Source organism: Chelonoidis abingdonii, chromosome 14, assembly GCF_003597395.2.
Source record: "Chelonoidis abingdonii isolate Lonesome George chromosome 14, CheloAbing_2.0, whole genome shotgun sequence".
Classification (NCBI taxonomy): Eukaryota; Metazoa; Chordata; order Testudines; family Testudinidae; genus Chelonoidis; species Chelonoidis abingdonii.
Window position 1 is genome coordinate 21,065,753 of NC_133782.1, and position 16,633 is coordinate 21,082,385.

At 43.2% G+C, this 16,633-nt stretch overlaps 1 protein-coding gene across 2 annotated transcripts in view; it reads right to left on the reverse strand.

Moving 5' to 3' along the window:
- RPN2 (ribophorin II) overlaps positions 1 to 16,390 on the reverse strand; it is a 31,782-nt gene extending 15,392 nt beyond the window's left edge. Inside the window, exons 1-9 of one of the 2 annotated variants that reach the window (XM_032767326.2) lie at positions 16,175 to 16,359; positions 14,355 to 14,542; positions 11,043 to 11,138; positions 9,213 to 9,388; positions 7,441 to 7,516; positions 4,487 to 4,621; positions 2,395 to 2,571; positions 1,780 to 1,898; positions 446 to 551 (exon numbers count right to left, since the gene is read on the reverse strand). In XM_032767326.2, coding sequence (XP_032623217.1) covers positions 446 to 551; positions 1,780 to 1,898; positions 2,395 to 2,571; positions 4,487 to 4,621; positions 7,441 to 7,516; positions 9,213 to 9,388; positions 11,043 to 11,138; positions 14,355 to 14,542; positions 16,175 to 16,187 — 1,086 coding nt within the window. In that variant the 5' untranslated portion in view covers positions 16,188 to 16,359. Of the gene's footprint in view, positions 1 to 445; positions 552 to 1,779; positions 1,899 to 2,394; positions 2,572 to 4,486; positions 4,622 to 7,440; positions 7,517 to 9,212; positions 9,389 to 11,042; positions 11,139 to 14,354; positions 14,543 to 16,174 lie in introns of both variants that reach the window. The other variant, XM_032767325.2, reaches the window with a different exon arrangement.
- Positions 16,391 to 16,633: the final 243 nt, after the last annotated feature.

The following is a 16,633-nucleotide window of genomic DNA, read 5'->3' on the forward strand; positions in this document are numbered from 1 at the left end:
CATCGCCAGTGTTACTAATCTTTGTTCTGTATTTGATGTACACATATTACCCAAGTGATTAATCATCAGTAAAATTAATTGATTCCCTCCAGATCTAGCTTCTGATCCCGAGGTAGTCATAACAATAATAACACAGCCTAAGCATTCGGTACTTTTCATCAGTAGATTTCCAGGCACTTTATGGCCATTTTACATATAGGGAAACTGAAACAGGTGAAGCGACTTGCCCCAAGGTCAGAGCTAGGAATTCACAGCCCTCCGTCCCCCTAGTCTCCTGACTCCCAGCCCCATGCTCAACCCCTTAGGCTACATCAAAGTCTGCTGCTTTGCAGAAGATTGTGATAGCGAACATTCAGTACAATGGGCCAGATCTTCATATGGGACACATTAAAGCAATTCCATTGAACAAACCCTTACAATTAGACAGGAATCAAAACACACCCACCTCCACTTTGTTTGCAATTAATCGACTGTCACCAGCGACGCTGATGGAGAAATCATAATATCCACTGGCAGGTCTGGCATTCATGAAGTTCAGCTCAAAGATGTCTCTGTGACAACAAGAGCAGAGATATAAAGAACAGAAAAACACATGCTCTACAATATCCATATAGGAAACTAACAAGTTGGAAACTTGTGCAACTATACAGAAATGAAAGACTCCAAAGTGTAGGGTATTCTAGATTTTCCTCTACTACAGCTTACAAGTATCTGAGAGAAGCAGCATATACAAATTGAAAAATATTAGCATGAATTCAGCATTTCTGGTTAAAAAGAGACTTGAACCCTTCCAAAAATAAAAATATCTTCTACTTTTAAGTCTGATATTTTCTAGGTACACTACATCATAGTTTTATTACAGCATTTTTTCTGGTAGAGAAAGACTTATGAGATGCTCTCTATCTACAGCAACTGCAATGGTTAACAGTCATGAGCAGAAGAACAATAAGTTTATAGCAGAGTGGATTTACACAGTAAAATGGAGGGCAGGAATGATAATTTCTTTTGAAGGTGGGGCAACTTCATCTCACCCTTGCAAACTCTTGCTGGATCAGTCTGAACTGACAGATTATGGCAGTAACTCCAAACGTGATTGTTTAGGGCACCATATGTGGCTCGTAAAATCCACATCTCAGGTGCAAGTCTGATGTCAGAACAAATATCGTTATGATAAGCATATACCACACTATCCAAAATAAGTAAGACAGCCCTAAGCATACAGATCAGCCCTGTCAAAATCATTCTTCATCCATCCAAGGGGTTAGGGAAAGAGGAAAAACACCATATGTTCCCTCCCAGCAGTCAGAAATATTTTTGGGTGGGGAGAATTGTATCAGCAGGGAAATTATATGTGGCAACGATTCAGTATCATTACTAAAGAGCACTCAAAGTCACTACGCTCACCAATAAATCACTATGGTGCCTTGAAAGCAGCAAAGAGTCTTGTGGAACCTTATAGACTAACGGACGTTTCGGAGCATGAGCTTTCGTGGGTGAATACCCACTTGGTCGGATGCATGCCGACGAAGTGGGTATTCACCCACGAAAGCTCGTGCTCCAAAACGTCTGTTAGTCTACAAGGTGCCACAAGACTCTTTGCTGCTTTTACAGATCCAGACTAACACGGTTACCCCTCTGATACTATGGTGCCTTGAGTATTCCATCATTCAACAGGCATTTCTTTCTCATGAGAGGCAGAGAAGAGGGGGAATAATCCACTGTTTTTATAACAGAGGTTGTTGCTTTATGTCAAACAGTAGAAACAGGTTTGTTCCTTACTCTGAAACGACAAACGGCATCTGGTGAAGGACAGTGGCTTTGGTAGACACAGACTTGGCATGGTCTAGCTTCACAGCAGCTTGAGTCAGTGGCTGTGACATGACATTGGTCACTTGCAGCTAGAAAAAGAAAAAAAGTGATTAGTAAGAGTGAGATGCACATTTCTGGGAAGGCTACCCAACAAGGGAGCTAATTCTTGGAAGACTGAGAAGCATCCAAAGACAACTCACTTTGTAGGAATCCCCTGCCCTCTACTACTATTCCCCATGATTTGACTGCCAAACATATCAAGTTTGAAACACAGCGTCCTCAGTCTATCTAGTTCCTTATGATGCCTTCATATTGTGATGAGAAACATTATTAATTCTCCTAATAAAAGCAATAATGCTGAACATTGTGGTGCTTTTTGTGGGACTGTCTCTGCTTAGTCCCCAGTACATGGGGGTCCATAAGACTCAATTTCTAAATCCACATTCAATGCCTAGGTGAAGTAAGTATGCACTTGAGCCCTGGTGCCAGAAGTGAAAGGCGCTATCCAATGCACTAAGCCATCCCATCCCTGCAACACTGCAGATTGAGCCAAGATTATGGACAAATTCAGATCTAGGAGCTCACCCTGAGTATGGGTTGATGATGAGACACGGCTGCTGGCCCATCAGGAACAACAATGACGGGCAAGTGGTAGCGGTTCTGGGATAAAGAACCTGCAGCACAAGCCACGCTGAAGGCCTCAGAGAGTGTCTCAAAGTTCTTCTTGCTAAAAATTGCATTCATCAACTGGATTATCTGATCCTGAAACAAAGAGGAACCAATCATGTGTTAACCAAACATGGAGGGTGGCGAAGGAAGGAAGGAGAGGGAGGGCTGCTTCCCCCAACATTTGAGAAGGGCCTAGCCTAACAAAGTGCTAAAAACATTCTTGTGCAGGAATAAAAGCCTTGACTAATACTCCTGTGATTTTACCTTAGATCTCTCTGCAGATATGACTGGCGAAATAGTCTGATTCAAACACAAATACAGTACCCAAACAGCTGCAAGATTTATGTTTCTTGTATTGTAAATTCATTTTGTTTGAACGATTATTAGGTCAGCCCTGTAACAATGGAAGGTTAGTTACCTGTATTTTGACTGGGTTGAACCTTAGGATTCTTGCTCTTGGGTCTAGAGTTCCCAGCACAAGACAGGAGGATGAAGCCCAAATTAATACAGAATCTTTAGAATTCCTGTTTGTTTCAAACTATAAGACTATCCCTTGATGTAAGCACAGGCACTGGGGCCAACTTCAGGTACGAAAATGGCATGGTACTCAAAGCCAATAAGAGGCCTGTATTAAAAGCTCTCATCCCAGAGAGTCCGTCCAATATCTGAGGAACAGATACAGTTCGTTTATCATTACAAAACCAGACCAAAACCACCCACCACAGTCACCTCCTAAACAATCTCCTTTTAGTTTTCTCAAACACATTTAAAGTTCTTCTAGGTTGCTTAGTTTCCACTGATGTCTCATTTTTCCCTGTGTTTGCATCTACTGATGGTCAATAGGCTAGACACCCCAACTGAAGGCACCCAGATGGCAGCATCAGATCCTCTATTATGTGTCAGCCTCACGAAGAGCTCTTCAACAGAACAGAGAATCTTGCAGGATCGGGGACTTAATCATCAACAGATACACTGGTTTAACACCATGAAAACTGTAAGGGGAGTTGTTTTAAATATTATAAACCCACTAAACTTTAAAATAAGTTGGGCAGCTTTCTGAAAAGGAGGTATTTTCCCCATTCAGTTAAAAAGTCATCCAACAAAAAAGAGCTCCTGACAGTCTGATTTAGAATCAACGCTAAACAATTTTCTCTAATTGGACCAATTTATTTTTTTCTGTCTTGGGACTCTGACAGCATGAAATGTGCAACTGTGTTCACCAGAACCTCTGTGTCAAAAGCGACATCCAAATTACTCCAGCATCAAGTCTACGTGGCAGCAGCATGGAAAAGGGCCAAGAATGAACTCAGATTCCGTACACAGGCTTCATTCTCAACCCCCTCCATTGCTGCTACTACCTGAATGATGCACCAAGTGGCTCAGCATAGCTTCTTTTTTCAGGTCCTTACATAAAACAGGTTATAACGGTACACTGAGGTTCAGTGAACTTTACCCTGAAAGACACTAAGTAAATGATCCTGTAGAGGGCTCGCAATAATGATTTCTATTAGGGCTGTCGATTAATTGCAGTTAATTCACACGATTAACTCAAAAAAAATTAATTGCGGTTAATCGCACTGTTAAGCAACAGAAACCCAATTGAAATGTATTAAATATTTTTGTATGTTATTCTACATTTTTCAAATATATTGACTTCAGTTACAATACAGAATACAAAATGAACAGTGCTCACTTTAAATTATTTTTTATTACAAATATTTGCACTGTAAAAATGATAGTTTTTTTCAATTCACCTCATACAATCTCTACTGTGAAAGTGCAACTTACAAATGTAGATTTTTTTTTTTTTTTGTTACATAACTGCACTCAAAAACAAAACAGTGTAAAACTTTAAAACCTACAAATCCTTGCTATGGGTCAATTCCTGCTCTCAGATAGACATGCTGCTTACACCTTTTAATGATCTCCAGATACAAAAATTAATGTTCTTTCACAAGCGTTTTTTACCAGCTATTACACCCTCTGGATCATAGGATCTGGTACATACCTCCTTCATCGCTGGCTCTGTACCCACATGGTCTGACAGACTGTATGTAGCAGCAACAAATAATGCAGTAGTCTCAAGTCCTTCTTCAAACTGCAGATATACCCCACCTAGGTCATCCAAGCGGGCAACAAGGTCCTGGCGGCAACAAGTGAGAAAAATTGTATGAAAGGTAAACACATGTACCACTGACAGCAGAACTACTCGGATTAATTCCATCTATTGGGCGTATGTTCATGGAGTATTTGTACTGGGATCACTATGAGAATTTTCTCTACTGTAATCTGAACAACCTTTATAGCTATGAAAATATCCAAAACACAAGGCCTGGTACTAATGAGGGACTTTAACTACCCAGACATCTGTTGGAAAACTAGTAGGGCAAAATAAAAAATGTCCAGTAAGTTCTTGGAATGTACTGAGGAGAACTTTTCGTTTCTGAAGGCAGAGGAAGTAACTAGAGGGACAGTCGTTTTACACATGATTGTAACTACCTGGGAGGAACTGGTTGCAAATCTGAAGGTCGAAGGTATTCTGGGTGAAAGCGATCATGCAATGAGATTTCAAAAAGATTCTAAGAAAAGGAAGGAGTGAGAGCAGCAGAACAAGGCCAAAGTAGACTTTAAACTCAGAACTGGTAGGTAAGGTGCCCTGGGAAGAAAATCTAATGGAAAGGAGAGCTGACTGTTTCTCAAAGAGACAATATTAAAAGGCACAACAGCAAACTATCTCAGTGAGAAGAAAAGATAGGAATGGTAAGAAGTCAATATGGCTCCATTAGGAGCTCTTTAATAACCTGAATATTAAAAGGATTCCTACAAAAAAACTGAAACATGAACAAATTGCTAAGGGTGAACATAAAAGAACAGCACAAACATCTAGGGACAAAATTAGAAAGGCTAAGATATAAAAGGCAAGAAGAGGTTCTTTAAATACATTAGGAACAAAAGAAAGACAAAGGGAAGTGTGGGTCCTCTACTTAGCAGGGAAGGAGAGCTAATAATGGACAACATCAAGTAGTCATTTAATGCCTATTTTGCATCACTCTTCACTAAAAGGTAAACTGTGGCTCAATGTAATTACTATTAACAATAAACGGGAAGGAACACAAGCCAAAATAGGAAAAACGAGGTTAAAGAATATTTTGATAAGTTAGATGTATTCAAGTTGGCAGGGCCTGATGAAACCCATCATTGGGAACTTAAGAAAGTAGCTGAAACAATCTTGGAATGATTGCAATTATCTTTGAGAACTCATGGTGGACAGGTGAGGTCCCCAGGGACTGGAGAAAGACAAACATAGTTCCTCTCTTTAAAAGGGGGAACAAAGAGGACCCGAAGAATTACAGATCAGTCAGACTAACTTTGATGCCTGAAAAGATACTGGAACAAATTATTAAGCAATCAATTTGTATGCACCAAGAGGATAATAGGGTTATAAGTAATAGCCAACAAGGATTTGTCAAGAATAAATCATGCCAAAGCAACCTAATTTCTTTCTTTGACAGGGTTACTGGCCTGGTGGATGAGGGAGAGAGAGAAGCAGTAGACAGGACATACCTTGATTTTAGTAAGGTTTTTGACACAGTCCCACATGACATTCTCATAAGCACACTAGGGAACTATTGTCTAGATTAAATAGCTATAAGGTAAGTCACAACTGGTTGAAAGACCATACTCAAAATGGGGTTTTACGGGGGGGGGTGTCGTGTCAGCTTTTTATTAGTGACTTGGATGATGGGAGTGGAGAGTACACTTATAAAATCTGCACATGACACTATGCTGTGAGAAGTTGCAAGCACTTTGGAGGACAGGACTAGAATTCAAAACAACGTTGACAAACTAGAGAATTGGCCTGAAATCAACAAGATGAAATTAAATAAAGACAAGTGCAAAATATTACACTTAGGAAAGAAAAATCAAGTGCACAACTACAAAATAAGGAGTAACTGGCTAGGTGGTAGTACTGCTGAAAAGGATCTGGGGTTATAGTGAATCAAAAATTGAATATGAGCCAACGTCACGCAGTTGCAAAAAAGGCTAATATTCTGGGTTGTATTAACAAGAGTGTGGTATGTAAGACATGGGAGGTATTTCTACAGTGTTATTTGGCATTGGTGAGCCTCAGCTGGAGCACTGCGTCCAATTCTGGGCACCATACTATAAGAAAGAGGTGGACAAATTGGAGAGTGTGTAGAGGAGAGCAACAAATGTGATCAAACGTTTAGAAAGCCTAATCTATGAGGAAAGGTTAAAAAAGGGGGCATGTTTAGTCGAGGAAAGAAGACTGAGTGGGGGCTTGAAAACAGTCTTCAAATATGTTAAGGGCAGTGAGAAACAGCAGAATGATCAATTTGTTCTCCATGTCCACTGAAGGTAGCACAAGAAGAAACAGGCTAAATCTGCAGCAAGGGAGATTTAGGTTAGATACCAGAAAAAACTCTCTTATTATAGGGATAGGTAAGCAGTGGAAAAGGTGTCCAAAGCAGGCTGGGGAGTCCCTGACATTGGAGGTTTTTGAAGAAAAGTTAGAGAAATACCTGTCAGGGATGGTCTAATATACTTGGTCCTGCCTCAACAAAGTGAGCTGGACTAGATGATGTCTTAAGATCCGTTCCAGTCCTACATTAAGATTCTGTGAAAATACTCTAGTATCATTGTTTTTGGGGAAAAAAAAAAACCAGTAGTAGTAAATAAAGGCATTAATTGGCTTGAACCGCCGCTAGTAATTTTCTGGGTTTAATGTGAATTTAAGATCACCTTTGTTAGATCTAGAGTCCACATACTTGTTCAATTTTATTCACAAGGAAGAATTCTGCTTTGAAAGGAGTTTTTGAACAAATTCCAACACTGCAGAGAAGGGAGGGAGTTAGCCAATGCTGCATTCTAAAACAATCTTTCAGAGTTGCGGATTTCTAACGACCGTCTTGCTTTACTCTCAAATTGCCAAGTTACTACCTCTATCTCCTCCACAATGCCACTCAGGTCTGCCTGCTGGGACAAGTAGGATGCCATCTGTAACGCCTGAATGATTCTGGAACAATGAAAATCAAAGCAGGGATGAGCAAGTAGTGTGCGATTTTATCAGTTTAAAAGCATATCATCATTAAAACCAAAGCAATTACACAGTTTGAATTACAACTGAAATGGAAAACAGAGGCAGTTAGTACATTCTGTCAGTCAATTTGTGGAGGTGGGGGGTTCTCAGGGGGCAACAGAAACCTGAAGAGGTACACAAGAAACTGAATATTTAATTTCAGCTATGTCAAGTAAAGGGACACTATTGGGTTAAGGAAAATGCATGTATATGTAAAAAAAATACTGCACTTGCATTACCGATAAAACCATGAGTCGAATTTTTTGCATTTTAGTGCTTAAGGATTTTCAGAGACGATGAGAATCCAGAAGTCCCATTGACTTTGACAGCAGTTGTGCCTGCCCAACACTTGTGAAAAGGAGAACACCCCTATAAGTCCCTAAATATGGATTTAGGGGCTGATATTAGGAACTTACGTTCAAAAGTCTGGGCCCTAGATTATTCAAAGTAAATTACGGTGTTACAAATGGATCACTCTCAAGGTGTAATAGTTTTCACAACCCTCTCTTCCCTTTTTTAAAGATGGATGTTCAGGTCACTAGTTTCTTGCTACTGCTTATCTGTACTACACAAAATTACTTAGCATATTTTTCAAAATGAGCAGAGAATTGCTTAGAGTTGGGTGTGGGAAAAGGAAGGGATGTAATTACAAGCAAAGTATACAACAATTAGGTCAAGACTCTCAATCAAATGTACTATTCTGACAGGATGTTTAATAGTAAATGTCCATTCTGTTCATGATCTACAAGTCTGTTCACTGGCAAAAGTAAGTGCTTATTACATATAGGATATGGTTTTCTTGAGTACATCTCCTACCTAATACGAAACTAAAAAGCTGATTGACATATGAGTGTCACAAACAAACAAATTGCACTGAAGTTACAATACTGGCAGGACAGAGCTTCTTATTCAGAGCCTCAGCTGGATGTTCAAAACAGAGAAATTGCGCTTGCAAAGCATACCTTATGAGATAAAACAAATGACTGCCAACCAGTACAGGTAACTTCAGAGGTCTGAACTATCAAGGGGCCCAATACTACAATCTGCTGACGGGCTCAGCTCCCGTCGTCTTTCAGTGGGAGTTGAGGGTCTTAGCACTTATAAAGCTTCCTCTCTTCTTCCGAACAGCTCCATTCTCTTTCCAAGCTTATCAACTTGAATAAAGCTATTAACAAATTCTAAGGATGCTAAACATCACAATGCTTGTGCCACCAGACAAAGGATTCTCCCCCCTACCCCCAAATTAGATCACTCTTGATCTCTGAGCAATGGATTGAGGCAGAACACAAGCCAGATTCTCCAGAAATCAAAACAAATGAACTTTTACTTTCTAAAAAAACCCGTCAGTTTCTTCTAAGATCATTGTTCTTAAAAACTGGTTTGCAAAACCTGAAGGTGAACAATTAAGGGAAGAGAGCATATTTTCACCTGCTTATTTACAAGCATTTTATTCTCCTAAGCAGTAAACATTGGAGTGGATAGAAGTCACCGCTGGAAACGCAGTGTCTAATTCACTAAATCTGCATTACAAGAAAACCATACATATGCAAGTGCCCGTCACTTCAAAGAAAACCATCTTTACAAAGGATGAATATGTAGCTGATTGAATTATTTTATATTTTGCAAAACTTACGCCAGGACATTCTCTTCCTTGCTAAGACGAGAAGTGAGGGCACTAAGTGCTTCCTGGGATGCTAGAGGAAGCCCAAAGCCACTCAGAGCTCCGACAGCGTGGAAGATCTGGTTGACTGAGGAATCCTCACTGACAGCTGCAAGAAGCAGCTCTCCGGTCTCATTTGAAATAGCAACCTAAGACAGGACACGGAAAATGTAAGACCATGTTTAAATGAATCTGTCCTTAAGAATGAAAGGGTGCTCAACATTTGACCTAAGAATGGGCAGAATCTCGTAGGGGAAAAAGGTCCTCTGTCATTTGTTATCTTTTAGGTTAAATAATAAAAAAAACAAAAACAAAAAACCTTATTTGTATTGCAGTGGCACCCAGGCGCCTCAGTCAAAGACCAGACCCCATTGTGACAGATGCTGTACACAGAACAAAAATATGGTCCTTGTCCCTAAGAGCTAATAAAGTACAATACGATCAGTTTCAGTGAGTCCTACCAAAAAGATAGTGGCTCCTTCTTTTCTGGCTATACAATAATTCACCGGGAGGGGCCCGAACAACATGAGGACCACCTCCCACCCCAAAAGAGGCTGGCTCTGCCTCAGATACCATATCAGCTATCTGTTCATGCATGCAGTTTGCTTAGTCAAGGCATTAGGGGTGGAAGGTGAGGTGGCAACCTTCACAACCCTGAGATCCTCTGACACCAGGAATGATATGGAGGGGAATTTGTGTTGATAAAAGGGGGTGACTGTCCAGGGGCAGAAGGGATATCTGCAGGATAACCACCAGTGTTGCCACGTGGCATAAGGATACAGAGTAACTGGATAGTGAGGGAGGGCTGTATAGCAATCAAGGTAGCTGTATACTCAAGTTTGGGTTGTACGTGAATTTTGAACATATTAAGGAACGTTTTGTAACAAGATACATATATAACTTAGCAATCAAGTGGTCTTATGCAAGCACGTGCGTTGTGACAGTCTTTAATTATACGACCACATACTGCTTTTCCGCAGGGTCCACTGCTGCATTCAGTACACAGGATGGACACACAAGTGGGCAGAATTAAGGTTGCACGCATCACTCTAAATCTGTCATTTTCTAACTTCAGGTTTCAAAATCAAGCAGTCAATGTTATTTTAATGCAGTTTTTGTATGTACAAATTACAAGGGCCTCAAAGCTGTGCCCCTGCCTGAAAATGCTGATAGTGCTGAAGTACAAAAAACCCCCGGATTGCTTTCTGCCTTATTAAAACTCAAGGTGAGGTGAAGAAGGTAAATTTTTGTCCAAATGTTCAAAATTGTTCAGGATCAAAATACTTGTTTATATATCAACTTCTACTTCCCCCTACTGTTAGTATGCTGCAAGGTGGCTATGTTTTTGTCATATTTTATATGTATGGTTTATTAAATGCCTTGGGATTCTCTAGGAAAAGGTGATTTTATATCATAGTCTTTATCCTAAAGCAGTGGTTCTCAAACTAGGGCTGCTGTTTGTTCAGGGAAAGCCCCTGGAGGGATGGGCTGAGGGATGTGCTAGCCGCCCTTCCTGCAACCCCCATTAGCCTGGAGCGGTAAATCGCGGCCAGTGGGAGCCGCGATCAGCCGAACCTGCAGACGTGGCAGGTAAACAAACTGGCCCATCCCGCCAGGGGCTTTCCCTGAACAAGCGGCAGCCCTAGTTTGAGAACCATTGTCCTAGAGGATCTCAAAGTACTTTGTAAATCATAAGATAAAACACAACCACTTTACAGCATGCTAACATAAGATGAAGTAATAGTTTTGGCCAAGAACAAAAGCAAATGTTGAAATGACTATAATTTAGCGGCTTGAACTCACCTCACATCCAGGCAGAGCCTGACTGGCTTGTGCGGCATAGAAAAGGGAATCGACACTGTTGGGATCCACGTTAGATTTGATGAAGCTACATGCAGCCTGTGCAGAAAGACAAGTCAATTTATGATTTGAGTCATGCCTGTTGCCACTAAACATGGAGTTCAGTGACACTCTAAGACCACCTTAAATACTCTTTGCAAAGGAAACAACTGCATGCAATTCACATCATTCCTGTATTGACCAAAAGCCCAAAGTAAGATAACACACTCTAGAAAGCACAGGGATCAAATCACTTTCATGTTGTCTACAATGCAAATGAACACTGAATTAAAACTGTGTCCAATTTTACTAACCATATTGGACGTAAAATGTATTTAGCAGACAGAGCCGCCTCTTCAAGGATGGAGGAAATCCATGTGAATAGTGATTTTATTGATTTAAAAACATGAAATGGTTAGCAGATGATAATCCAGACTTCCAAAAATAAATAGGAGGAAAATCAGCTCAACAAATACAAACTTGAAGTTAAGCAATATGAATTTTTCTCTGCACCCTATGACAAGTTTTTCATTGACAGACTAAAGGGATAAGCAGAAGTCAGATCATTACAATAAGGCACATAACTTGTGTTAAAATAGGACAGAGTTTTCAACCATTTGTAGATATTATACGAATAGCTGCTCCTTGAATAAGTGGAGAGCAAATCTGTACCACAGAGTCTGGATACATTTATTCTACTGGATGAAGTTAAACAAGATGCAGTATTTTTGGGTATTAAAATATTATGAATTTGGCTAGCATTTTGTTAATACTTGTACAACTGGTTAAAAAAAGTTTAGGTAAGTTCATGGAGGACATGTCCATTAATAGCTATTAGCCAAGATGGTCAGGGATGCAACCCCATGTTCTGGGTGTCCCTAAATCTGTCAGAAGCTGGGACTGGACAATTTGGGTTGGCTCATTCAACAACTGTCCTGTTCTCATTGCCTCTGAAGCGTCTGCAATCAGCCACTGTTGCAAGACCGTATACTGGCCTAGACCAGTAGTTCTCAACCAGGGGTCTGAGGCCCCCTGGGGGGCAACAAGCAGGTTTCAGGGGGGCCTCCAAGCAGGGCTGGCATTAGACTTGATGGGGCCCAGGGCAGAAAACCAAAGCCCCACCACCTGGGCTAAAGTCCAGGGCTCCAAGCTCTGTCACCCAGGGCTGAAGCCAAAGCCTGAGCAACTTCATAGGGCTCCTGAGCAACTGCCTGGCTTGCTACCCCCAAACCTGGTTTTTATATGCAGAAAAAAACAGTTGTGGCACAGGTGGGCTGTGGAGTTTTTATGGCATGCTGGGAGGGTGGGCTCAAGAAGAAAAAGGTTGAGAACCCCTGGGCTAGATGAACCATTGCTGTGATCCAGTATGGCCATTCTTATCTTATTATTCTTAACCATGGAAAAGTATAAGATCTAGAAAAAAGAAGAAAAACACACATACTGAACACATATTGCCAGCGTAGAAGCAAAAGCTATGCTACTGCTGACAAAACGGCAAGAGTTCAAAGAACAGTAACACTATCACTAATGGGCTAGAGCAGGGGTTCTCAAACTGGGGGTTGGGACACCTCAGGAGGTCACGAGGTTATTACATGGGGGCCACGAGCTGTCAGCCTCCACTCCAAACACTGCTTTGCATCCAGCATTTATAATGGTGTTAAATTTCTAAAAAAGTGTTTTTAATTTATACCGGGGGCCGGGGGGGTGTCGTACTCAGAGGCTTGCTGTGTGAAAGGGGTCACCACTACAAAAGTTTGAGAAACACTGGGCTAGAGGAACTATTTATGAGAAAGGACTGAAACAGCTAACTATGTATAGCTTAACTAGGTGACATCTGAGTAGGGTGATGTGATATTTACACTCGTTTAAAACATGGAAACACTAAAGATGAATTACTCATAGTAGGAAAAGAGTGTAAAGATGCTAGGAGCTTAGGATATGCTGGGGATGCATGCCCTAGAAATATATTTATATTATAGCCAAGAATAACAGGAGAAAATTATGTGGGAGTTTTTCCACTATACCAGCTAAAACAAAGCTACTAGAAACGGACAGGCGCACACTGCAAATTCCAACTTAACACAACTGCAAAGTGGTCATCGGATTTCAATGAAAGTGAGACGTTTTGAGTAAATCAGCATGACAAAACCCATTCCCTATAGTCGATACTCAATGACAAAAGGGAGCTGAAAAGTATGCTAATACAATTGCAAGCTAATGTAGTAAAATGAGTGGTCTTGTCAGTACTGACATTTTATGAGTAGTAAGTAACTACACTAGATTCTGCTTATTAGCAATGCCTCAGTTGTCAGCAAAATGTTGCTATTATCCAGCAGTTGCCAATAAGCAGAAGGCAGGTTTGCGAGGGAAGAAAGTGCTGCGACGTGCCTCTCCTGGCTACAGCCCCGCAAAATTGCCTGGGGGCAGGACAGAAGGTGGGCTGCAGCCTGGATGCCCAGGCTTTCTATGGGGAGTAGGAGCGCTGGGGGCCCCTGAAGGCACATGGCACCTCTCCCTATGCTCTCCGGGGGCTGGGACTCAGCACGTCCCAGCACTTTGTGCCCTGCCAGGAAGCTGCAGTCAGGGAAGAGTGTGGAGAGCACAGTGAGAGGTACCACGCAGCATCAGCATTCAAGCTGCAGCTCTTCTCCCAATTACTGCCCTGCCACACGCTCCCCTCACAGCCTGCAGCCCCTTACCTCCTGTGAGATCCTTGTGTGCCTGCATGCCTATTGCCAATACCCAAACCCCATTAACAAGAAAGTAAATGGCATGGGACTGATTCACTGCAAGTGTTACTATTAACCAGAATCTGTTAATATCCGGGTTGTTATTAAGCATGACCTACTGGAGAGGAAAATGTAGTTGTGAGTTTTCCCAAATAAAAAATGCAGCATAGTACTACAGTACGGGACGGGTAAAATTCACAATCAGTGTTACTGATCACATATCAACAAAATGCTGCACTTCCTGTATTATATTTTTTTCTACATTACAACACAATAGTTCAAGAAATGCCAAGAAAACTCAGATCCTTAGCTTGAAAGACGACCAATAATCAATATTAGTAAGTTATTTCAGGCACCATTCTAATGTTACTGCTTTTGGAAATACTTAGTGCAGCAGGAGGTACCTAACCAAGTTACTGATATGCAGAAATGCTTCCACCCGGTCTCAAAACCTAGGATTTAGCAACATATGAAAAAGATCTCAAGATAAAAAAGGGTGAGAGGTGACTTTTTTATGACTATACAATTTATTGCAGCATCTCCTCACTTGTTCATCAGACACTTGCACTCCCAGCTTGCTGAGTCCTACGATGGAGTAAAAAGCAGCTTCTAAATCATTGAATGGGCGGTCCAAGGAAGCTTTCAGTCTCTCCACATCACGCCTTGTGAGATAATGGGTAGGTGTCAGAGCTTGGATGCTGGCCACAAACGATAAAGCCAAGATGAAGAATGAACCTGAAAAAAGAAAGATGCCATTGAACAGAGTGCATTTTGTTTCATTAACAGAAGTTATGTTTGGCTTTAGTGAATAGTTAGCATTGCTGGACTAGCAGTTACTGTGGTCCACCCAATTTGAAAACACTTCAAATGGGAATACCTATTCTGGCGCATCAACTCCACAGAACTGAGCAGAACTTAGTCTGAAGGCCACTTTTGGTCTCTCATTCTTCTGGATAGCACAGGCTGAGAGCACTGCAGAGGCGATGCTCTCAGATCGCAAGAGGCAACTGACAGAAGTCCCTGAATAATTCTGACAGTTCTGAATAGTGACCAGTAAAACTGTTCAAGTCAGAAGTGGTGACATAAAGCTTTGCAAGAATATTATAGACAAGTGAAAGATATTATTTAAGCTGCAGGACTGCTCAGGAGTCCCTTGCGAGCAGTTTACGGAGCGAAAGATTTGACTTGGTTCCTACATAACTGAAAGGGCTCCCAAGGGGGGTCGGGTGGAAAGCTGGTCAGAGAGCAGCTGGGGAAACTAAGTGCAGGAAAGATTTCAGTGTGGGATTGCATCTCAATTGCACAATTGTGCTCTGCTGACCTTTATTTTCCACTACCAGATGGGAAAATCATCAATAGCACTACTAGAGACAGACAGTGCTAACGTAATTGTTAAATTCTGGCAGCCCTATGCGAAAAGGCAAGGGAAAAAAGAATGACAAGGGGTGGGACAACTGCATGAAAATAGAGAACATAAGCACAGAGAAAGAGAGCCAGGTCAGGCTAACGGGCTTTTGACCTAATTTTCAAAACCATCAATGGATCAAGCCCCAAATACCTTAAAGCCCCATTTCAATCTACGAGCCAGTGTGACTGCCGTGCTCCTCCGAGACAGCGCAGGTCACAAAGTGCAGGGGAAGCGTAGGAATTAAAGCAGGGAGGGATTAAAGAAGGGATCCGGCCATGAAATGCACTTCCAGAGGAGAAGTGGCAAGGCCCGAGCCAGACCATCTGTAGGGAACCTGCGAAGCCAGCCTCCCTCTTCCAACACAATGACACAACCTACACCCGGAATCCTTCGTGTCTGGGTCAGGCAGTCCCCGGCAACGTGAAGGAAGGCCACAAAAACTCCCCGGGCTAGGAATCAACGGATCCCAGAAGCACCCCCCCCACACCGGCCCCCTAGGGCTGGGGATCGTACACGCCCGCTAGGGACACGCGCCCCGTGCAGACCAGCCCCCCTAGGGCTGGGGATCGTACACGCCCCGTGCACCGGGCAGACCAGCCCCCCTAGGGCTGGGGATCGTACACGCCCCGTGCACCGGGCAGACCAGCCCCCCTAGGGCTGGGGATCGTACACGCCCCGTGCACCGGGCAGACCAGCCCCCCTAGGGCTGGGGATCGTACACGCCCGCTAGGGACGGGGCACACGGAACTGGGCGGGGAGGCGGCCGCACAGCCCTTGGCGCCCCCCGGGCGGGGCTGCCGCGTACCGGCCCGGGAACGCTCCTCCCCAGACTGTGCGGCCCGGGTCCCACCTGGGTGGGAGGGGAGCGCCCCCGACAGGCGGAACCATCTCGCCCTACAGGGGGAGAAGGGCAGTGCGCCCCCGCCGCTACCCCAGGAAGGGGGGGGGCTGCTCCTTACCCGGGGCCGCCATTCTGCCCCTGGCCGCCTCACCAAGGGAAGCAGAAACGTGTCTGCTTCCGCCCAGGGCGCCGGCCCGTACCACCTGGCTCCGCAGGGAGGGGGGCGTGGAAGGGACGCGGAGGGAGTCAAACAGCAACGGGCGCTGGTGAATTGACCCGTCTCGTCCCTTCCGAACGGGGAACAAGCACAACGCGCCCTGGGAGGTGGGTGGGAGCAGGAGCAGCGCTGAGGCGTATTCCCCCTCCCTGGTGAGGCAGCGTGGTTCACACCAACAGGGTCACTTCGGGAGAGGGGCGGGACCCTGGCGGGGATGTGTATTTCGCTGATTGGTTGGATGCCCAGCCACTCCAATGAAGGGAGACCGGTTTAAAGGGGTAGTAACAGGAAAAAGTTAAACTCGTGGGGAGCAATGGCCGGAGCTTTCCCTGCTGCCTCCAGGACCAGGCCTGCTGGGGA